At 39.6% G+C, this 25020-nt stretch overlaps 1 protein-coding gene across 1 annotated transcript; it reads right to left on the bottom strand.

Moving 5' to 3' along the window:
- Nucleotides 1–23: 23 nt before the first annotated feature.
- Nucleotides 24–24260, bottom strand: LOC124116879 (radial spoke head protein 3 homolog B-like). Its single transcript, XM_046478462.2, has 7 exons — nucleotides 24042–24260; nucleotides 15460–15547; nucleotides 14195–14482; nucleotides 13673–13876; nucleotides 11441–11603; nucleotides 10933–11171; nucleotides 24–889 (listed from the first exon to the last, which is right to left on the bottom strand). The coding sequence occupies exons 1-7, from the start codon at nucleotides 24146–24148 to the stop codon at nucleotides 758–760; spliced, it is 1221 nt and encodes a 406-aa protein (XP_046334418.1). The 5' UTR covers nucleotides 24149–24260; the 3' UTR covers nucleotides 24–757.
- Nucleotides 24261–25020: the final 760 nt, after the last annotated feature.

A 25020-nucleotide genomic window follows, 5' to 3' on the forward strand; every position in this document is an offset into this window, starting at 1 on the left:
CAACAAAACCACAAATACCTAGATTCAAAGAAAGTTGGAAGTTTATTGATAAAAATATATTATTCATCAGAATCAGTGACGGTAAGAAGTTTGAAAGGTAATATGTACATAATGTCCAGTGTCCAGTGCTAGAGAGAGTGAGCGATACCGCTGCTATAGTCCTGTACATCACCTCCAGTCTGCCACAGGTACAGGGGAGGAGCGGAATGCAACATAAGTTAAGCTGGCAGAGAACAGACTGGTATTTACATGCGCTATGTAGCTTATGACAGACACTAGACTTGCATACTTCTGTACAATAGCATACTTGCATGCCCCACATAGAAGACAGGGACACAGTGACATGCTGATGAATGATCCTGTTGGGTGAAATTATAATACAACATAAACTCACACATTGTAAATATATAACAATTATAACAAATTTTTAAACTTACAGAACATGAGATAGTACCCTATTAAACTTTACAATAAATATTTCAAAATCCTTAGAACCCAATTGGTCACTGTTTTAGTAAACTACCAATTTGAATCTTCATCTCATTTCTTGTTTTCTTCTTCCAAACATGTGTATTCACACAGAAAGGCATTCACAATGGTACAGTGAAATTTATAATGAAAAATAATAATAAATATATATGTTGATGGATGGCATGTATGTAAAAATCGAAAATAACCAGTCAACTTATATCAATTGATTTACATAATGCTTAAGGGCAATTAGACATGATTAGTATTGAGTATGTTGTGGGTGTTTTTAGTCTTCTGTGGTCTGATCCTCTTCCTGCTCTCCCCCCTCCTCGCCCCCTTCCTTTGTGTCCTCGTCCTGAGATGGGGGCTCCTGGTTGGGTTCCGGGGCAGGCTCTGAAGGGCGGTCAAAAGCATCACCCTGAAACATCAATACCTATATCTGCCAACATGTACTTCAACATTCAACTCCCAAACAATAAAAACAATAACACTTTATATGGATAATATTGTTTCCATTCCACTGTATAACTTATTATTCAGTCAACACTTTCCATTTGGGGAGTCTAACTTTAGGAAAAGCATAGGTATATTGACCTTGTATGTGATAACAGCATACAACGAGCTGCAGACCAAACCATACAATTGTCAGTGACTGGGATGAAGTTTCACAGGAGCAGACCATGAGATTGGCCATTCAGTGAGTTTTTTGAGATGATAGACAATGCTTCAGGTAAGATGACTTGAAGGAAGAACTGCAATGGCCTGTGACCAGCTGTCATGCCCACAAACCCGCCCACAAACCCGCCCACTGCACTGAGAGTAGGACTGGGAAGTAGTCAGATGATGGTAGACATTGATGTGCAATACAAGTCCTGGGAACAACACCAAAACAAAGACCCATGGACAGGTACATTGATACACCTCACCAGTCACCATTTGTTCTTTTACCAGCTCTTAACATAAATCAATACTTGATACGCATTTCATGGCTTCAATTGAAATTGTGAAAGGTGGATAAAACCTCTCCATCTCAGTAATGAGTTGCCAAACATTGTCTACATTGTTCCAACCAACCGATCACTTAATGAAATAATAATAATAATAATAATAATAATAATAATAATAATAATAATAATAGTAATAATAATTTTGAAACAGAGGTCCACCCATGGTATGACCCTGAATATGTAGAGTGCGTCAATGACAAATACAAAATCCTTTGGAATAGGCCCGTATACAGCCTCAGACATATCCAGGCCAACAAACCTGATCTTGTCCTTTTTTAAATCCAATGAAATCATTTATATCATTGAATTTTCTGTCTCTTTTGACAGTAATGTGATTGACAAGATTGAGGAAAAACATGGCAAATATGCGGACCTCGCTTTCAAAATGTCACACTTGCATCCCAAGTACCAACTTGTCCGACGCCCCATTGTTCTTGGTGCATTAGGTTTGGTACCTCCCAGTCTGTTGACTGACACTGGGAGAGTACCTGGGTTTGCTACCAGGAATACAGCCCTTCTGACAATCTGGGTAATGCAGAAGGCTGCAGTGTTGGGTAGTCTTCACATTCTCCGAAAAGTTCTGGGTGGGTTTGACTAGGCAGCGCTTCCTGGGAGAAGTCTGATTCGCTGTCTGGGCTGCGTGTAGAGGGGGCAAGGGCCCTGAGCTGATGATGAGACTTACCAGCCTGACTGTGCCAGGATCACCCAAAACCCTCTTTGCTGCATTTTTAATTTGAATTTGTAAATAATAATAATAATAATAATAATAATAACCACTAGAAGGTTAACAACCACATTGCCATCTCTCAGGTAAGGTGGATGAGTTCGGGGTTGTGGATAGTGAGTAGGTAAGGTGGGTGAGTTTGGGGAGGTGGACAGTGAGTAGGTAAGGTGGGTGAGTTTGGGGTGGTGGACAGGAGTAGGTAAGGTGGGTGAGTTTGGGGTGGTGGATAGTGAGTAGGTAAGGTGGGTGAGTTTTGGGTGGTGGATGGTGAGTTTGGGGTGGTGGACGGTGAGTAGGTAAGGTGGGTGAGTTTGGGGTGGTGGACGGTGAGTAGGTAAGGTGGATGAGTTCGGGGTTGTGGATAGTGAGTAGGTAAGGTGGGTGAGTTTGGGGTGGTGGACAGTGAGTAGGTAAGGTGGGTGAGTTTTGGGTGGTGGACGGTGAGTAGGTAAGGTGGATGAGTTTGGGGTGGTGGATAGTGAGTAAGTAAGGTGGGTGAGTTTGGGGTGGTGGACAGTGAGTAGGTAAGGTGGGTGAGTTTGGGGAGGTGGACAGTGAGTAGGCAAGGTGGGTGAGTTTGGGGTGGTGGATAGGAGTAAGTAAAGTGGGTGAGTTTGGGGTGGTGGATAGTGAGTAGGTAAGGTGGGTGAGTTTGGGGTGGTGGATAGTGAGTAGGTTAGGTGGGTGAGTTTGGGTAGGTGGATAGTGAGTAGGTAAGGTGGGTGAGTATGGGGTGGTGGATAGTGAGTAGGTAAGGTAGGTGAGTTTGGGATGGTGGATAGCGAGCAGGTAAGGTGGGTGAGTTTTGGGTGATGGATAGTGAGTAGGTAAGGTGGGTGAGTTTTGGGTGGTGGATAGTGAGTAGGTAAGGTGGGTGAGTTTGGGGTGGTGGATAGTGAGTAGGCAAGGTGGGTGAGTTTGGGGGTGGTGGTTGGGGTAATAAGTATGTTTACTTTTTGTCTTGTTGTCGTGAAGTGACTATTTTTATATTTCAACCTCCAAAAAGAACATGTGTTGTGGAATATTCTGAGAAGGAAATTTCAAGGGAAAATCAAAGTTTGTTATGAACTTGAAATGGGCCTTCAACATTGCAATACAGTGATGTATTTATCCCCTTCATGGTAATCCTACTTTAAAGACTGACATTCATAAATTCTGCATTATTGTCGCTAAAGCCTTGTCCAACTGTTGCAATTGTTATGGTTGTTTAATATCTCTCAACACTATGGAACAAAACAGCAATCCTGAAGCAAACAGCCCATGAATGTCAACAAGATGGCTATACAAAATACGCCTATTTTGGCAGGCTACTTGGGAACAACCAGTTGGTCTCATTCATTGAAGGGCTCTACGTTTATTGCCACTTTCTCAGCTACTAGACATCAGGACCCATGTCAAATATTATGTATCCAAACTATTAAATGAGCTCTTAAGAAATGAACATTTGAGCCAACACAGTTAAGTGGACGCCATTGTCGGTAGTGAAATCTCATCAATCTGATTCCGCAATCAACAAACAGCCTCATTGTTAAGTGTCACAGGTGATGGGAATAACAACACCTCATATCCAATATGAATACCCACTGATTTAAATCTCAACACATTAGATATGTATGGACTATAATATTTCCATGGTCCGTTTAACTGCATCTCACCCAGCACAATTATAGAGGCCATGTAGAGGTTCTGACAATCATTTATTGTTGTATGTATCGTCCCAAATTTGCAAGAATTATCTTTGAAAGAAGACAGTACAAACTACATTATCAATGTATGACTAGACGTCAAACTTAAATATGTGGATGCCTTGTAAGAACTCAGTGATAATCTGTGCACGATTCTTAATTCTTTAACCTATTTTGTTTTAACAATAATAGCATTTCCTATATTGTTGACAAGGTAATTCTTATAAAGTTGCTTGATACACAAAAAAGGATGTGATGATTTTGTTTGTTTGTTCATTTAGAATTGAAACAACGATTGTGAACATTATCTCAGTGAGTGTTTGGCCCTTCAGTTTAAGCAGGACAAGGACTATTTTCTCTCAGTTTACATCTACTGTCCAAACCTTCCTGAGCTAATGAGGTCTCAAGTACAGACTCAACCCCAACTGAGCCTCAAGGCTACTGCGAGGGTACGGTTATGTTGAAAGCCAACATTGTGCTGTCAGACAATCCCCATAACAAGGATGCAGGGCTTTGGCTGTAACTGTAGCCTGAGCTGTGTCTAGTTGAGGTTGTTCACACTTGCTGGTTCTCAAACAAACAGCTATGTAGCTATTGTATGGTGCAACACTAAAAGATATATACAGTTTGTTTGAAGCCTACATTCTCATCTGTGCTCTGTACTGTAGAACCCTAGTCCCTGTTCCCTTTACCCATATCACACTTCATCTGACATCAAGCAGTGTGTGGATAGTCGATTGTAAGGTGAATCTAACAAGACCGCATCCACAGTTTCCATCATTGATCATGTGCTTTGCAGACCTGTTGACTTGTTCTACAACCTCTAACTTCCCTCCCCACAACCCCCCAATACAACCTCTTCAATCCTCTGACCCACAGAGCAGACACCCAAAGTGAGACTTTCCATCATCAAAATGAGTGACATATGCCGATTTGTGTTTTTGTTTGCAAACAATGAGATCAAACCAGCTGAGCTGGGCCAAACTAACTAGCAGGCGTGTGTCCGAATCACTCTCTGTCACACGCTAAATAGAGCCCGTCCCGTGCGACGGCGGGCTGCGAAGGGCTGTGAGGGGAATGAATCAGGCAGCAGTTTCTGAGCCCTGCCAGCTGAGGGGTTCCCAGGCTCCACACCAGGGGCCACCCTCACGCACACACCCAAACTATGGCCTACTGACGTTAAACATCTCTTATGATGGCTCCACAAAACAGGTGATTGCTAGCAAGGAAAATTAGAGAAAAGTAACTTTTGCCAGGCCAATAAATCTGTGGTGTATTGTTGAGAATATGCAGACAAAGCTGGGACTGGGACAACAGCTAAAGCTGGGACAACAATAAAACACACTGAGGAAAGGAATAGCGTAATGTATCATGCACAGTAATAACTCTGTCAATAATAAGCCTGTTGGGTGCGGTATGAATGTTAATGTGACTTATAGTGCTGAAAACATGACAATAAGCATGGGCTTACTACCTCTGACTCTGACCTCCATATTTAAATAAATGCTTTCAGGGGAAGGGGCCAGTGTTGGGTTGGGGTGTGGAGGGGTATGTTGGGGTGTGAGGGGTATGTTAGGGTATGGGGGGGGGGGGGGGGGGGGGGGGGGGGAATGTTTGAACTTATTGTACTGACTAAAGTAATACAATGTGAATCAATGATAATCAACAACATTTGTTTTTTAAGGATCGTTTTTCCATCTTCACAGTTATTGCAAACTTCATATTACACCTGTGTGTTTTCTGTCAACATAACTTCATAAGGTTCAGTTCAAAAATGTGGGAATAAGAATTTTACATATAATCATGTACATAATGTAGTTACAAGAAGCAAATAGACAGGATATATTTATTTTGCAAGTAATTATCTTATATGCTGTTGATAAGAAAAATATATGGTGATTGATAACATCATTTCTACACTCATACACCAATACCCACTGATAAACAGAGCACCACTGTTTGTTGTTTGTATTTCAATCTGAATGTGAATATGAATAAAAGAACATATTATGTACCCAGCATCAATAAACCCCAATTCCTCTTACCAGTATCAATCTTATCTGCAGTAAAAGGGAGCTGCTAGGTGTGTGAATGACAGGCCTGAGAACTCCACCTCTTGTACATAATTAAGTGGTGAGAATCTGAGACGGGTCATTTGCCTTGGGCCCATTATGGACCAAGGACTGGCCACACGTGGACTGCCCATTCAGTTCACAAAACCCCACTCACCTTTCACCCCTTAACCATTAATCTGTAACCACATTGTCATATGAAAAAACAGAAATGTGCTGTGATACTAAACAGTGGCCATTTCCTTTACAAAGTGATTGAAACTGTTTCATAATCAGGGAGGCAATGATGCTGTGAAGAAGTGGCCCCTATGTTCATTCCACTTCCAGTAAATAGTTACAGCGTGTTTCTGCACCATGATATTACGAGCAACATTGAAACAAGTTCTGTAAGTCTGTTGAGAACAGTCTGAACAGCAACAAACATAGGTCTTAGTGTATGGTCATCTCTAAGTAACAGTTCTACTCATTTAGTAAGCAAAAGTGTTCCATTACCAAACTATCACATAGCCTATATCATGTGTAGCCTGTGATATCATGTGTAGCCTATGATATCATGTGTAGTCTATGATATCATGTGTAGTTTATGATATCTTGTGTAGTCTATGATATCATGTGTAGTTTATGATAGCATGTGTTGCAGAAGACCTATTCTATCCCAGATCCTCGCGTGTCGATATCATGTGTAGCCTATGATATCGTGTGTGGGATCATACCCTCAATGATAAACACACACTTCACAATTATTTCAAAAGACATGACTTGTTTACTGCAGCATAAAAACATCCTGGTGTCTAAATTCTTCATGATATGAGTTGGGTAGAAGTAGAGATGGTAACTTAATCACAACAAGACTGCAAACTGATCTTATCCATTTCTCCAATAAATGTTTGGCATATTATCTTACAGTAAACTATGTTTAGAACGAACATGCTTATAACGAACTGGCAGATATAATGAACTGGGTTTTCTTTTCCCGGCCATTTGCTGTGTATATGCTGTGTATATGCTTAGTGATCCATTTGAGTTTGTTATAACCTTAGATAACTGTATTTCATATGATATTACCAAGCAAGGTCAAATATCAAAATATTAAAAAAAATAGAGTATATGATACCGCTTTATACCAAATTGTCAGCAAAAGATGCACAATAATGCAGTTGTCAAATAGGCACTGAAAATCAGAATGGGACAACTTGAGAAACCTAACAGTCACCACTGATGGACTGATTATCCATGCAAAGGTTCAGTTTCAACAGTTCGATTACTTCAGCAGAGATGTAAAAATAATGAACAAATGGCGGGATGGAAGGACATCTGATAGAATAACAATAGCTTAGATGACTGCTGAATCAACTGTGTACCAATGCATCATCCAGTACTGGTGTCAAACTGGAAAGATTTTATGAATGTTTCAGTTAACTACATGATGCCTGTGCCATACACTGTGACACACAACTGGCAGTGTTGACTGTGCCGTACACTGTGACACACAACTGGCAGTGTTGACTGTGCTGTAAACTATGACACACAACTGGCAGTGTTGACTGTGCCGTACACTGTGACACATAACTGGCAGTGTTGCCTGTGCTGTACACTGTGACACACAACTGGCAGTGTTGACTGTGCCGTACACTGTGACACACAACTGGCAGTGTTGACTATGCTGTACACTATGACTCACAACTGGCAGTGTTGACTGCTGTACACTATGACACACAACTGGAAGTGTTGCCTGTGCCGTACACTGTGACACACAACTGGCAGTGTTGACTGTGCTGTACACTATGACACACAACTGTCAGTGTTGACTGCTGTACACTATGACACACAACTGGCAGTGTTGACTGCTGTACACTATGACTCACAACTGGCAGTGTTGACTGTTGTACACTATGACACACAACTGGCAGTGTTGACTGCTGTACACTATGACACACAACTGGCAGTGTTGACTGCTGTACACTATGACACACAACTGGCAGTGTTGACTGTGCTGTACACTATGACTCACAACTGGCAGTGTTGACTGCTGTACACTATGACACACTACTGTCAGTGTTGACTGCTGTACACTATGAGACACAACTGGCAGTGTTGACTGCTGTACACTATGACACACAACTGGCAGTGTTGACTATGCTGTACACTATGACTCACAACTGGCAGTGTTGACTGCTGTACACTATGACACACAACTGGCAGTGTTGACTGTGCTGTACACTATGACACACTACTGTCAGTGTTGACTGCTGTACACTATGAGACACAACTGGCAGTGTTGACTGCTGTACACTATGACACACAACTGGCAGTGTTGACTGCTGTACACTATGACACACAACTGGCAGTGTTGACTGCTGTACACTATGACACACAACTGGCAGTGTTGACTGCTGTACACTATGACACACAACTGTCAGTGTTGACTGCTGTACACTATGAGACACTACTGTCAGTGTTGACTGCTGTACACTATGACACACAACTGGCAGTGTTGACTGTGCTGTACACTATGACTCACTACTGTCAGTGTTGACTGCTGTACACTATGACACACAACTGGCAGTGTTGACTATGCTGTACACTATGACACACTACTGTCAGTGTTGACTGTGCTGTACACTATGACACACAACTGGCAGTGTTGACTGTGCTGTACACTATGACTCACTACTGTCAGTGTTGACTGCTGTACACTATGACACACTACTGTCAGTGTTGACTGCTGTACACTATGACTCACAACTGGCAGTGTTGACTGCTGTACACTATGACACACAACTGCCAATGTTGACTGCTGTACACTATGACACACAACTGCCAGTGTTGACTGCTGTACACTATGACACACAACTGGCAGTGTTGACTGTGCTGTACACTATGACTCACAACTGCCAATGTTGACTGCTGTACACTATGACACACAACTGCCAGTGTTGACTGTGCTGTACACTATGACACACAACTGACAGTGTTGACTGTGCCATACACTATGAGACACAACTGGCAGTGTTGACTGCTGTACACTATGACACACAACTGGCAATGTTGACTGTGCTGCACACTGTGACACACAACTGGCAGTGTTGACTGCTGTACACTATGACTCACAACTGGCAGTGTTGACTGCTTTTCACTATGACACACAACTGCCAATGTTGACTGCTGTACACTATGACACACAACTGCCAGTGTTGACTGCTGTACACTATGACACACAACTGGCAGTGTTGACTGTGCTGTACACTATGACTCACAACTGCCAATGTTGACTGCTGTACACTATGACACACAACTGCCAGTGTTGACTGTGCTGTACACTATGACACACAACTGACAGTGTTGACTGTGCCATACACTATGAGACACAACTGGCAGTGTTGACTGCTGTACACTATGACACACAACTGGCAATGTTGACTGTGCTGCACACTGTGACACACAACTGGCAGTGTTGACTGACGTACACTATGACACACAACTGGCAGTGTTGACTGCTTTTCACTATGACACACAACTGGCAGTGTTGACTGTGCTGCACAGTGACACACTACTGCCAATGTTGACTGACGTACACTATGACACACAACTGTCAGTGTTGACTATGCTGTACACTATGACTCACGACTGGCAGTGTTGACTATGCTGTACACTATGACTCACAACTGGCAGTGTTGACTATGCTGTACACTATGACACACAACTGGCAGTGTTGCCTGTGCTGTACACTATGACACACAACTGGCAGTGTTGACTGCTGTACACTATGACTCACAACTGGCAGTGTTGACTGTGCTGTACACTATGACACACAACTGGCAGTGTTGACTATGCTGTACACTATGACTCACAACTGGCAGTGTTGACTATGCTGTACACTGTGACTCACAACTGGCAGTGTTGCCTGTGCTGTACACTATGACACACAACTGGCAGTGTTGACTATGCTGTACACTATGACTCACAACTGGCAGTGTTGACTATGCTGTACACTATGACACACAACTGGCAGTGTTGCCTGTGCTGTACACTATGACTCACAACTGGCAGTGTTGACTATGCTGTACACTATGACTCACAACTGGCAGTGTTGACTATGCTGTACACTATGACTCACAACTGGCAGTGTTGACTATGCTGTACACTATGACACACAACTGGCAGTGTTGCCTGTGCTGTACACTATGACTCACAACTGGCAGTGTTGACTATGCTGTACACTATGACTCACAACTGGCAGTGTTGACTATGCTGTACACTATGACTCACAACTGGCAGTGTTGCCTGTGCTGTACACTATGACACACAACTGGCAGTGTTGGCAGTGTTGCCTGTGCTGTACACTGTGACACACAACTGGCAGTGTTGCCTGTGCTGTACACTATGACACACAACTGGCAGTGTTGACTATGCTGTACACTATGACTCACAACTGGCAGTGTTGACTATGCTGTACACTATGACTCACAACTGGCAGTGTTGACTATGCTGTACACTATGACACACAACTGTCAGTGTTGACTATGCTGTACACTATGACTCACAACTGGCAGTGTTGACTGCTCTACACTATAACACAACTGACAGTGTTGACTGCTTTTCACTATGACACACAACTGACAGTGTTGACTGCTTTTCACTATGACACACAACTGGCAGTGTTGACTGTTGTACACTATGACACACAACTGGCAGTGTTGACTGTTGTACACTATGACACACAACTGGCAGTGTTGACTGCTTTTCACTATGACACACAACTGGCAGTGTTGACTGTTGTACACTTTGATAAAATTTGATACAATCTTCTTCTGTTAGTATATCAAGTGTCTGACTGGCTTACCTCAGTGGTGCTGATTGCCAGTTGGTCAACTGTCAGTGAGTATATCAAGTACCTGACTGGCTTACCTCGGTGGTGCTGATTGCCAGTTGGTCAACTGTCAGTGAGTATATCAAGTGCCTGACTGGCTTACCTCGGTGGTTGTGGCTGGGGCAGCTGACTGGTCAGCTCTACCTGCTTCATCAGATCCAGCATTCAGGGCCTCTGTGGCCTGCTGGGACTGCATGGCTGTGTCCAGGCGATTGTACAGATCCATGCGTTTCACCACCACCTCTCTGAGCATGCCATCGAGTACCATCCTGCCAAGCTCAGACTTCTCCAGCTGTTCTGACACTCTCTCCATCAACCATGGCATGAATCCTTGCTCCACATCTGACAAAAATATAAGGATAGATATGTTGCTGGTGTGCTCTACACATGGTTCAAAATAGTTTAGTTAGCAGTTAGTATCAATAAACAGTTACTCCACAAACAGAAACAGGATTAGATGAAAGTAATCACCTGAAATTTCAATAGCATATCTATTTAATTGACAAAACCCAAATAACTGTAATGAAAGTTAATCTCTCAAGATCATATCTTCCTAAACTGTCTGTTTCACCTGTCCAGGTACAGTAATGATAAGCTTGAACTCCTTTTACCTCTCTCTACAGGATCATAGAAGTATCCATTGTCGGAGAGTGTTCCAAACACCGAGGGTACAAGGTCTGCGAGGTAGCTCTGTGCAAACACACGTGCAGCAATCTTCTCTGCAGTCTCCTTCTCCTTCCGTAATACTTCCCTCTGCTGCTTCATGCGCCTTTCCTACAACAAATATTCACACACTTTACTAGTGCACTAACAGGCAGTATTACCCATAAGGGCATGGTTATAGGTGAAAATATTTTCAGTAATTTTCCCAGAGCATAAAAACAATTGTTCCATAGTTTTCATTGTTTGTGAAGAGACCCACAGCAAAGAGATGTTATATGAATGTATTGTTGGAAATAATTGAACATTACGTCATTCCTTAGTAAGTTCATGACATCTTGGCAATTTTATGTGACGTTGTTACAACAATATAGTTACTGAGCAGGGAACCCACATTTTTCAACATTTTCTCAGAAAAGAGAGACCCGTGAAGATCCGGGGTAGAATTGGTCTTCAGCAACCCATGCTTGCTGTAAAAGGCAACTATGCTTGTCGTAAGAGGTGACCAGAGACTCTGAGGTGACCAACAGGATCGGGTGATCACGCACGCTGACTTGGTTGATGCATGTCATTGTATCCGAATTGCGTCAATCTCAAGATGTCAATCACTGGATTGTCTGGTCCAGACTTAATTATTTACAGACCGCATTGATTTAAACATACTTATTCACAAGGAGTGAACGGGATTGGGGAACAAGTTCTTCCAACTTGGAATGCCCTCTCCCTGGTATTTACAAAAATTTCAAATTCAATATATATGCATACAACACTTATAGATGAGAGAGAAAGAGAGAGAGAGAGAGAGCGAGAGAGAGAGAGAGAGAGAGAGAGATACATTGTTGAATGAACAGTTCTTTACACAAATCTTTTAGTTGTACATATATAATGTTGTACTGCCTTAAATATAGCTTCATTTTCTGTAACAACGTGATCTGCATTGCTGTATAACAGTAAGTGTACAATAAACAGGTATGTTATGAACAATATTTTTAAGGCTGTTTAACATAATTTCACGCTGATGACTAAACAATGTACATTCCATGAGATAGTGATATGCATTTTCACATGTATTCGAACATGTACAGTTCGGGTGATCTTTTATACCAATTCTATATAAATCATAATTCAATTGACTGCACATGTATCTCAGTTTTGTGTGTAAGATATTATATTTTCTTTTTCCATAAGCGAAGTACGAAGGTGACGTGGGGTGGTGCTTTTGTAACGAATTTTTAAAACAAGAAATCGTAGAATTTCGATCTGATAATGGAATAGAGTTCCACAATTGGATAAACGATGGGTAAAAGGATTCACACGAATGTCTTGGTCTTGTGAGAGGAACACTGATGTTTTCAGAGTTTCTGAGACTGTATGAGTTTTTTGCAGCAACGGTTTTGGGTAGAATATCTGTTAGATAGGAAGGGGCCATGTTATGATTAATTTTGAAGAAAAGACAAAGTTTACGTTTCTTTCTACGCGACCGCTGTCACATAGCTGGAATATTGCTGAGTGCGGTGTTAAACAACAAACCAAACCAAAATCAGAAAAGTGACTATGGGTGATTTAAAGAATAACCTATGAGCAAAAAGAATTTTACCGATTATGTGTTCCTTGGGAATGAATGTTGTACATTCCCAGCCTTTGCGTGGAACTTTTAACATTATTTCACAGGGGACAGATAATCTATAATTTCTTTTTTCTTGTAGGTTATCCTTTGACTTACTACATTGTGTACCTCTCTAGATATAGCCAGGGCAAGTAAGTTTGCATCATTACATATCAAGGTTCCATCACTTTGTACAAGACATTAACTGCTTTATGTTTCAACTGCCGTCATACAAAATCAAGTTGATAGAAGATGATTGAAAATGATTGAGATTATTTACTAACTAGGACATGCAGGCTAGGGGATATATGAATGGGAATTACTTTACACTCTCTCCATACACATACACTTTGACTTAAATTCCAAGTCTTTACACACCAATTTTCCCTGCAAAAGGTTTCATGTTCATCAGTAAATGGAAAAACTCATGTTGTGGCCCTTGGCTGATCTCGACGTAAAGTAATGAATGTTATGATGAACCTGCGTACCAAGCACATCATTTCCCTTGTGGAATCAGTGCCACACCTCATCTGTAAACAGATGTCTTTCTCTCCATTTGATTTCTACATTGACAAACCTTCTCCTCTCTGTGCCTCCTCTCCTGTTCTTCCAGTCGCTGTTGTTCCACCAGCTCTGCATTACGGAGTTCCTCAAAGGCCCGCTGCTGCATGCGAAGGTTGGCAAGCTCCTCCTCCTCCATGACCTCCAACAGCGCCTGCTCCACCGTCTTCCCCACCAGCACCTCCAGGATTGGCCTTGCCTCCACATCAAAGTCAAACAGCTGCAACACATACGCCTGTTACTAAACAAGCGAATATGCAACTACGTATAGAGCTCATCAAACTCTTTTCATAGCTCCAATTAATCCAGGATATTCCTTTCCTTAACAGTTTGGGATTGATAAGTGCTAGTATGTGATAAATGACTATCAAAGATCAAATAGATCATTTGAAAAAAGAAGAAGTTTTATCTTGAATGACACACATGGCAGGGAACCATGAAAATTCTCGTAAAATCTTTAAGTCAATGAATTATTGTAATGATATCACATGATCGGTATGGGTGTCACAACCGCTTAGTATTTGTTATATCTGCTCACATCTCCCTCCAGAATCTGTGTTGCTATATCAACTCCTGTCTTGGCTGGTATGAAGAGAGGAGATGGAGGCCTGTCTAGGAAGGCATCAGTCTGGCACTCCACGTCTGCCTCCTCCACACGATCACTCAACTCTTCCAGGTACAACTCTGTCTGGACATCCATGTGTTTCCGACCCTCCACTGGCTCTGGAGATCGTGGACGCAGTTGATCTTTCGCTCTTTTCCTGGCTATCAACCGCCGCTTGTTTTCTTGCTGTCTTTGAATCTCAATTGGGTCAGGCTGTGCGCTCTGCATATGTGAACAGAATTACATATATATGGCAAGCCTTCCTCTCTACTGTCCTATGAATAAATGTGGAATTTATTTCCCCAGTTCTTTCAAACCTATGCTAGGTATACATACAGGAATGTAAATTTAATCTAATCAAGCTACATCGGTTGTATTTAGCAAAGGTCCCTAATAACTTTGTTAAAATACTCCCAGACTTTAGACATTTCTACATGCTCACAAATGAAAGAGGATGCTATTTACAAATACTTTAATTAGCTATTTCATAACACATGACAAAACAGTGGTGTGACATGAAAACTGTCACAGTGGAAACTGGAAACAATTTAGTATATCTACCAGCATATCAACCAGCACTAATACTCCTTGATCATTAATAATGTCCTGATTCAAACATTATCACAAATGTGAAATGATCAACACTGATCATTGATCCAAAGCCTTAGTCCAGTAAAAAAAATTCCAACTGGCATATCTAGTGAGGTGAGGTGAGGTGAGGTGAGGTGAGGTGAGGTGAGGTGAGGTGAGGTGAGGTGAGGTGAGGTGAGGTTATAACCTCGCATGCAAGATTATTGCACTCATATAGTGATGTGCTGGCTGCTAGTACTCGTAGAGGCTCAGTTTCATAGTGCTAGCCCACTGAGATACCATGTACGGTATAACCCCACAGTGATACCCCACTCAGATACATTATACCGACTCTGAGCAGGTCAGTCCTTGTTTCATTGTTGAATGCCGAGTGCTGAGGGGATCGAACCACTGACCTCCCACTCCCTGGGAGCATATCTATTCAGCCCAGCTTAATTGGGACTACATTTAAAAGTTTAGGCTTGTAGACTCAAACAAGTTTGTGGCGAAGACTGCTGATGTCTTGGGATTAATGTTTCAGTGTACAAGAAGAGAATGACAATTTCAAAACAGATAACAAAAATGCATTAACATCTAATTTGACTCATAAACTACAACATGATACTCACAGCAGGCAGTGTGTGTTGGGCATATGTGTTTCCACGGACAATCCTTCTGTCATACATAATGTTGCCATATTGTGCAGATTGCTCATTCCTGCAAAGAGATAGTCATTCAGTACAAGACTTCATGTATGATAATAATTTCAGCTTGCAGTGGCATTAACACACTTTTGGAATCATCATACATAAAACATGGAACAACATCAATCCCCTGGTTCTGAGAAAGTAATGTGAAGCTGAGACACTTCAAGTAACTGAGATGTTGAGATGCCCAGAGATGACACTCAGAGCAAGAATACCATGTAAATAGGAAGAGTGCCAGTGTGCACGTGGGTCTGCGGTTGTGTAAAAGGCTAGGTTGGACGACTGTTTTATATTGCATACCAGTCATTAGCTTGTAAGACTAGGTAGAATCCCGGGAAACTGTAACCGATGTCCATAATCCATGCATACTTTTATTATGGTTCTGTTCGGATGAACAAAACCTTCCAAATGGTGTGCTGGTTTTCTTGGGGGAATTAGTCAGCAAAGAGCCGGAGTCACAGGAGAATAATCACAATACAATTTTATTTTCAAGAACAACTAACAATTTCTTAACTATATCTGTGGATGCCGCAGAGAGTCAGTACAACCCTCTGGGCTGTGGGAGAGAGGTCTGCTTGGTATGAGCGTCAAACCCCTTCTGCTTAACATTTTGCTTCTGTATATATTTAACAAAACTTAGAACAATATAAAGGAATATGACTGGTTGATACACGATGGGGTGTGCCCTATGGTTAATGAATGGCTAGACAGAAGGGAATACTTAATCCTGTTAATCCTGTTGGACTGGCGCTAATCTTGACATATTTACTGGGTGCTTGGAAAGACATTATGGTATCACTATAGACAAGCTTGTATGGGGGCTAATCCTTAATGATTCTCAATTGAAGAAATTGCTGAATGTTATTCTAATATAGGTGATGACAGATTTACTTAAATAAAATAGTTCAAGGCAATCTATAAGACTATGTAGACGTAACTTTTGTCTTATTGGATATTATGTCTGGGAGATGGGATCTTGATACCTTAGGCTAGTATTTATCTGAAAGCTTTAAATCTATTTAACTATGTAGACATAACTTTTGTCTTATTGAATAGTATGTCTAGGAGATGTTTTCGTTACCTTAGACTAGCATCTATCTAAAAAGCTATGACTGAAACTACTGATATTTTGTATATGCATTTTACCTGATATGTATTACTTGCTGAACCATAATTACATGAAATGTTGTATAAATGTTACACCATGATAACTCATAAAAGCACTTGCTGTAGATCTAAATATTGTATGACAACTTAGTATAAATGTTATATCATGATACTTTTAACAATATATGCATGCATTCTTAAAGAAACTTGCACTGGTACTTTGAAATACAAGTCTGACAACATTGTCTTCAGTAGAGTAATTGGTCTTAAATAGATATGACTATTATATAAATATGTGTCCTAGTTTCAGCGGTTTAAGCATGATGCAAACAAACATAAAGTACCATGGATGACCTTGTGGGAAATTGTATCAAATTGCCCATAGATTGGGGATGCTGGATTTGTACAGCTTCTCAGAAGAACAAAAGAAGGAATGCCCACTAAAATGGCTGTACTTTGTCATACGATCATTGACATGGCACCCATGGTTATGATTAAGTCGGTGTTGTGTACTTGAACTCAACCTTCATGATGCACTGTCACTGCCTTACTAAAGCACTGATTTTGCTAGCAAATGTCATACAGACATTTTCCTGATTTTCGCAAATTTTGACATTCCATGCCAGTGTATTCCATCACCAAAATTGAAAACTATCTTCAGGACACTTGAGTGCGCTAAGTGAAAGGCAGTTCTTATTTTTTTTATGTAGCCATCTTTGTCCTATTCCACAAAATGCATTACCAACACAATAAGACACGAGCTAACCTTGTCTCATGTGAATATACAGATATATACTGTAACAACACAGTATCACTGGAGCAAGTCTCATGTGAATATACAGATATGCTGTAACAACACAGTATTACTGGAGCAAGTCTCATGTGAATATACAGATATGCTGTAACAACACAGTATCACTGGAGAAAGTCTCATGTGAATATACAGATATATACTGTAACAACACATTATCACTGGAGAAAGTCTCATGTGAATATACAGATATGCTGTAACAACACAGTATCACTGGAGCAAGTCTCATGTGAATTTACAGATATACTGTAACAACACAGTATCACTGGAGAAAGTCTCAAGTGAATATACAGATATGCTGTCCCAACACAGTATCACTGGAGCAAGTCTCATGTGAATATGCAGATATGCTGTAACAACACAGTATCACTGGAGCAAGTCTCATGTGAATATACAGATATATACTGTGACAACACATTATCACTGGAGAAAGTCTCATGTGAATATACAGATATGCTGTAACAACACAGTATCACTGGAGCAAGTCTCATGTGAATATACAGATATGCTGTAACAACACAGTATCACTGGAGCAAGTCTCATGTGAATATACAGATATGCTGTAACAACACAGTATCACTGGAGCAAGTCTCAACACAGTATCACTGGAGCAAGTCTCATGTGAATATACAGATATATACTGTAACAACACAGTATCACTGGAGAAAGTCTCATGTGAATATACAGATATGCTGTAACAACACAGTATCACTGGAGCAAGTCTCATGTGAATATACAGATATATACTGTAACAACACAGTATCACTGGAGAAAGTCTCATGTGAATATACAGATATGCTGTAACAACACAGTATCACTGGAGCAAGTCTCAACACAGTATCACTGGAGCAAGTCCCATGTGAATATACAGATATATACTGTAACAACACAGTATCACTGGAGAAAGTCTCATGTGAATATACAGATATGCTGTAACAACACAGTATCACTGGAGCAAGTCTCATGTGAATATACAGATATGCTGTAACAACACAGTATCACTGGAGCAAGTCTCATGTGAATATACAGATATACTGTAACAACACAGTATCACTGGAGCAAGTCTCATGTGAATATACAGATATGCTGTAACAACACAGTATCACTGGAGCAAGTCTCATGTGAATATACAGATATATACTGTAACAACACAGTATCACTGGAGAAAGTCTCATGTGAATATACAGATATGCTGTAACAACACAGTATCACTGGAGCAAGTCTCATGTGAATATACAGATATATACTGTAACAACACATTATCACTGGAGAAAGTCTCATGTGAATATACAGATATGCTGTAACAACACAGTATTACTGGAGCAAGTCTCATGTGAATATACAGATATACTGTAACAACACAGTATCACTGGAGCAAGTCTCATGTGAATATGCAGATATGCTGTAACAACACAGTATCACTGGAGCAAGTCTCATGTGAATATACAGATATTCTGTAACAACACAGTATTACTGGAGCAAGTCTCATGTGAATATACAGATATATTGTAACAACACAGTATCACTGGAGCAAGTCTCATGTGAATATACAGATATGCTGTAACAACACAGTATCACTGGAGAAAGTCTCATGTGAATATACAGATATATACTGTAACAAAACAGTATCACTGGAGAAAGTCTCATGTGAATATACAGATATGCTGTAACAACACAGTATCACTGGAGCAAGTCTCATGTGAATATACAGATATGCTGTAACAACACAGTATCACTGGAGAAAGTCTCATGTGAATATACAGATATGCTGTAACAACACAGTATCACTGGAGCAAGTCTCATGTGAATATACAGATATACTGTAACAACACAGTATCACTGGAGCAAGTCTCATGTGAATATACAGATATGCTGTAACAACACAGTATCACTGGAGCAAGTCTCATGTGAATATACAGATATTCTGTAACAACACAGTATCACTGGAGCAAGTCTCAAGTGAATATACAGATATGCTGTCCCAACACAGTATCACTGGAGAAAGTCTCATGTGAATATACAGATATATATATATATTTGGTTTTCAAGCCCCCAAGAAGTATTTTGGATTACGTGTCTTATAATAATCCCAATAGACTAAAATTAGGTCTTACCTTTGAGAACATATATTTCTGTTAGCACTTGGATTGTCAAATAACCATGTCTTGTTAATATTATAATGATAATGCCTTGTGTAGTGCCTCGTCTTGTCACCGTCACATTTTCAAGCTCCTCCATTACATTCAAGTTAAAAATAGATGCACAACATGATCTGTCACATGACATCACACACAGGAAGTTTACAAAGAGCAGCCAATACATCATTAGTGCATATGATTGTTCTGAAGCAAAATTGTCATCAGATCAAGTTTAATTAAAATGTGCATAAGTGAAAAAGTATGTTTGAGGTATGTTTTCATTACTAACTGAATATCTTACCTCATGTAGCTTAATTCATAACATGACTTCAGGGGCAAGTGGCAAACACTTTGATGTGCTCAGTGGGCTCTGAACTGTCTCCTTTGATTACTTCATTAACTGCGTGGTTACGTATTCTTTAGGGGCTTGAAAATAGGTGAGGCTCCAAAACATATCACATGGAGACACAAAACTGAATGATAGTTCACAATTTCATGACATATGGTTATCTTAATGTGACGACTTCTAAAAAATTAAACAGATGAAAAACATATTGTAATTTGTAGAAAGGACTATGCAAGATGTGATAAATCGTTACATTTTACTGGCCTGTGTCTTGCAAGGACTGCAAGGAACTCTGGGTAAGAGAATGTTTAGCTAAGTCAAAGTTATCCAATCAAAACATGTAAAACACGGTCAACCTTGTACGATCACGAGTGACTTACAAATTTAGTATTTTATCAGGTCTCTTCACCCCACAGGTAATTAATCTATTTTATAAATTTCATCATAAGGCTACTGGGGTTAACTTATATCAGGTCAGTCAAAGTGTCAATGAACTCACTCTGATGCCGAAGATTTTTTCTGACACACATTTTCCTAAGATGAGAAAAGTAAAGCTTGTGTGCTCATGCAGATCTACCTCCTGCTAGAAAATTACACACAGATGTAGAATATTAGTAATTTTCCTATCTGATCGTGCAAATTTAAACGCAAACTGCTAAGTGTTGTCTGAGAAATTATTCTGTTTTGAAAAACAGAAAATTTCTCTGCTTTTCATCATACACTAATAAAAGTTAGCAGCTGTATGGAAACTGTAAGTGAACAAAATACTGCCTAATATCTGAACGACATAAATATATATCAAATGGAGTTATAACCATCTCCTGAGAGTGGGTACCCGGGTAGGGTAGGGTAATAGGGGGGCGGGTAACAGGGTAGTAAATTTGGACTCATCCCAGACCTAGAGGTTACACATGTACAAAGAAAATGGGGCATACCGTATTCGACGTAATAAGCGCCCCGCTCTAATAAGCGCCCACGGCGATATTTGCTAATATATTGACTAGTGAACAATCCCAATTAGCACCCCTTCCGATTGATCAATGTACACAAGACCTATTTATTGGTGTATAATACGCACTCGTGTGTAATATGCACCCTCAATTGTGGGCAATTAAATTCTGGAAAAATATATCTGTCGAATATAAACATTTCGGGCTGTCAGCATAAACCACGAAATTTATCTTTCAACTCTGTTTTTTTCACCAAAATAATATTCTAATAAGAGCCCTTTATTTCTAATTTTGAGAGCGCCCTGGGCGCTTATTACGTCGAATACGGTAATTCTACTATGCCTAGCACTAGTTTGTTACTCAGGTCACTTGGTGAGAATTAGCTGTGGGTAAGAACAATATAATTTTGTGGTGTTTTGTTCACAAGGAACTAAACTTATTCCAACACAAATATCGATATTCTAAACTGTATACGTTTAGGTATAAAAAAATACACCATAAGAAATGATATACTTCATAAAAAAAAGAAGAAGTAATAGCGAAATGGATAGCCCTATCTAACCTATAAATTAGTCCTTACATTCCAACTTTCTCCTGAATGTGCAAGTGTAATTTGACGAATGTTGCACCATTATTAATGGAGTGCTAACCTTATCATCAAATGTTATGAATTACAAAAAAAATGACACCATTCTATTTGACGTCATGGCTGATTTTATGTCTTGGACAACGTTAGAGAAGGATGACACTGGTATTTTGATTAATATACATCTCCCCTAATTTTCGTTCATGGTATGGAAAATGTTGATGTAAAACGGAATTTGACACTTTTCGACACAACATAATATGACTGCTTTTACCATGTAAATAATGTCTGGAATAGATAAACAAGTAGATAGTTTACCGTGTATCTTAATTGGACAAGACACGCACCTGTTTTGTATAAATTTTACGTAATCAAATACTCAAAAGAATATTTCAAAACAAACAAAATTTAATTATATTCAATATTGGACATGTATTTGTTCACTATTATGTGATTATTTCTCTTCATCATGTCTCAGAATTATACAATAAAAGATGCGAAGGAAGCTCTATTGGTGTGGAATTATCCGGATAATTGTATAAGGTTCCACCAACGGGGTACATGGCACGGGTTATATTTTTATACTGTTTACAATTCTTGGAGAAATGAAGTTAACAGTTTAATATCCTGTGGTCACAATATTTAAAAAAGGATGAACCCACTGATTATATAATGCAAAACGGGAGGAATAATTCGTAAATTATTTGTGACTAATCGACCAAGGGGAAATCGTTATATATCACTGTTCTCTATATCAAACAACATAAAAAACAATTCCAAGACTAAGAAATTTTTTCTAGAAATCTGTGCATTTATTTTAATGAAAATTATTATCCATTTTGTTTAAGTTATATATTCAGTTTTAGTTAGAAATTAAAATCAAACGGCTATTCATGGACATTGTTTATATGAACTTAAAATATTGACTATTACACTCCCCAGAAATATATACATGTTGCAGTTACATTTACATTTCATCATGTAACACTTGTTCAAATTAAAGTAATATCATATACGACACTATAAACTTATCAATTTTTTATGTAAACAATGTTCAAACAAACAGGAGATTATCAATGGTTCATACATGTTTTGGCCTATAACTATGTACGATATCATATTGAACTTTGACAAATATCCAAAGAGAAATTAATTGTGTGAAAAAATGTGCAAAATCTACATCATAATTGAAACTGTAAACAGCATGACACAATGATCGTGTGTGCTTTCATTCAAGGACCTTCACCTCAAAGAAATTACCAAACATGTACAACAATGTTGATGTGTGTCATCACTACCCGTGACCGTCTTTTACACAAAATGGCGTGTTCACGGTCAACAGTACGCTTGATTTAACAAGGGGACTTTCGTTGATTCAAGGATCGCATATACATAAATGTGACATGTAAGTAATCAGAAACATCCTGACAATCAGTGTGCTGTTATTTATTGTTATATTTTTAATTAAAAACTAACGGAAATAGTCAGAAATTCCGATAAATACCATTGTCGTGCATGATTTGGCATCAGACAGGACAGAAACTATGACATTTTCTGTTGAAAATATCAAATCATTGCAATGTATCTATTTTAAATTCTCTAATTCTTCCTATGATTTTATTCCCATACATATTCTGAAATTGTTGAGCCAATGTATTCAACAAATAGACGAATGGATAGCTCAAAATAGGAGAAAATGCTAAAATCTTAATTTTGCTTTGATTACATTTCAATCAAGTGCAGTTTTTTTAGCTCAGCGTTCGTTTTCACACCTGATTTATTTTGCTTGGTTTCATCTAGACACTTTGTATTGGTGACAAAGACCATTTGTCATTTGATTCTAAAATGTATGAGGAAGTCAAAATGTATGTATCGCAGCTGAGTTTGAAATATACCTGATGTTCCAGGCATCTCTTAACCAGTACATGTGTTTTCCAAAACATTCTAAACATTTCTAGGGATATCGGGAATGGTTTTGAATGATCAGATTAGATAAACAACAGATACCTGCGATAACTAATATGCTATTTTTGAAATTGGTGAAATTCATTTTCCTGAATAAATATCCGAAATATTTCAAAACAAGCTGTAAATAACGCAGTGAGTGGTGATTTAGTAATGTGTATACGATGTACCTAGTTTTCAGAGGTCATTTTCAGTAATTTTACTTGGCCTAAAATGCCAGTGGATAATATCACCAAACAGGGAAATCCCACAGTATTCAAAAGTGTGAGGTGTATATATGTGTGCATGATGTATTTTGAATTTTCAAACTTCAAAGTGAAGGCTGAAGAGGAGGAACATATATGTCCCTCTGGCATCCACGGGGTTAATCTGTATGTGATAAAATATGCAACAGAGCTGCAAATTTATGAATCTTAATGGAAATAGGTTGTTGCTACGCACTGATATAAAAGTTGCTTTCCGAGACGAACAAGGTCAGTATTCGATGTGCATCGAAGGTAAATGTAGGTAAAGTCAAGGAAATTAACAGGAGGTGATTATGTGGTTCTGGAAAGAAACTGACAGGTATGGCCATGGCCCTCTAGCGTATTGGTCTACTCACTGTTGACCGAGCAAAGGGTCTCTATATTTCTTCCTCTGTTGTACTGCTCTCGGCTGACTGGCGAAGGTGTAAGTCCCTTCAGCTTTCTGTGGGAGAACTGTAGTCATTTTGGTGGATAACTTCTTCTCAGGCTCTTGTTGAAAGGGATACACACAACACGAAGTCTGCTATAGGACTATATCTTGAGCCCACGCAAAATATTGATGTCGTTGTTGCCGAGCAACAGAAGCCTCGCAGTAAATTTTTTACTAATAATCATAGAAACAGGTCACATGTAGTTTGCACGTGTTTATACATATATCGAACAATTATAATAAATATATCAGTAATAAATTAAAATGGATTAGAATAACGACTGTTGTCTTATTTTTCTGCGTAGTTTTCAAAGAATCAATCGTGTGGTCTCGGCATATTCCGCTAAAGCCAGTGTGACATAAGCGACCAACTCGAGTTATTCCGGAACAAGCCGAATAGGTCACGGAAAGGGGCGAATGGTGACGAATGTGACATAAGCACACTGGCTTGTCAGCAACGACCCGAAATGGAATGGGCACAATGGTAATTGCTAAATGTTTCAAAACAAAAGGAAATTCGAAAAACATGTGTGTATGTGTCTACACTGATATTTGTTGTCACGTTGTACGCTACCATCAATTCTTTCACGTTTGTTGGTATGTGTTATTTTAATTAAAATATATTTTGACGGTGTACTTGGGAGTTATTCCCCTTAAAGCGCAAATTTGCAAGCTCCTCACAATGAGAGCCCGTTTGCGGAGCTCTCTAATACAATCGCTGCCACCAGTCAAAACTTCCCATAGGTGGCCACAACCATGCTTGGAGTTGAACCCGCAACCGACGGACCGTTATGGTTACAAACAATTGACGACTGTGGCGACGCTGAACACACTTAACCCTGCTAAATTACTTTCTTCGTTTGTCAATTTGAATTTCTATTTCATTAAATCTATCATGTCATTGA

The sequence above is a fragment of the Haliotis rufescens genome, unplaced genomic scaffold (genome assembly GCF_023055435.1).
Source record: "Haliotis rufescens isolate VD_foot unplaced genomic scaffold, xgHalRufe1.0.p SCAF_5, whole genome shotgun sequence".
Lineage (NCBI taxonomy): Eukaryota > Metazoa > Mollusca > Gastropoda > Lepetellida > Haliotidae > Haliotis > Haliotis rufescens.

What these genes read in the sequence shown, in the direction of transcription:
- LOC124116879 (XM_046478462.2), bottom strand. Translation starts at nt 24,148, where the DNA reads ATGACTACAGTTCTCCCACAGAAAGCTGAAGGGACTTACACCTTCGCC. An exon ending in CACAGATTCTGGAGGGAGAT is followed by an intron (nt 13,877 to 14,194) that starts GTGAGCAGATAT and finishes TATGTGTTGCAG; the next exon opens with CTGTTTGACTTTGATGTGGA. An exon ending in CTATGATCCTGTAGAGAGAG is followed by an intron (nt 11,172 to 11,440) that starts GTAAAAGGAGTT and finishes TATTTTTGTCAG; the next exon opens with ATGTGGAGCAAGGATTCATG.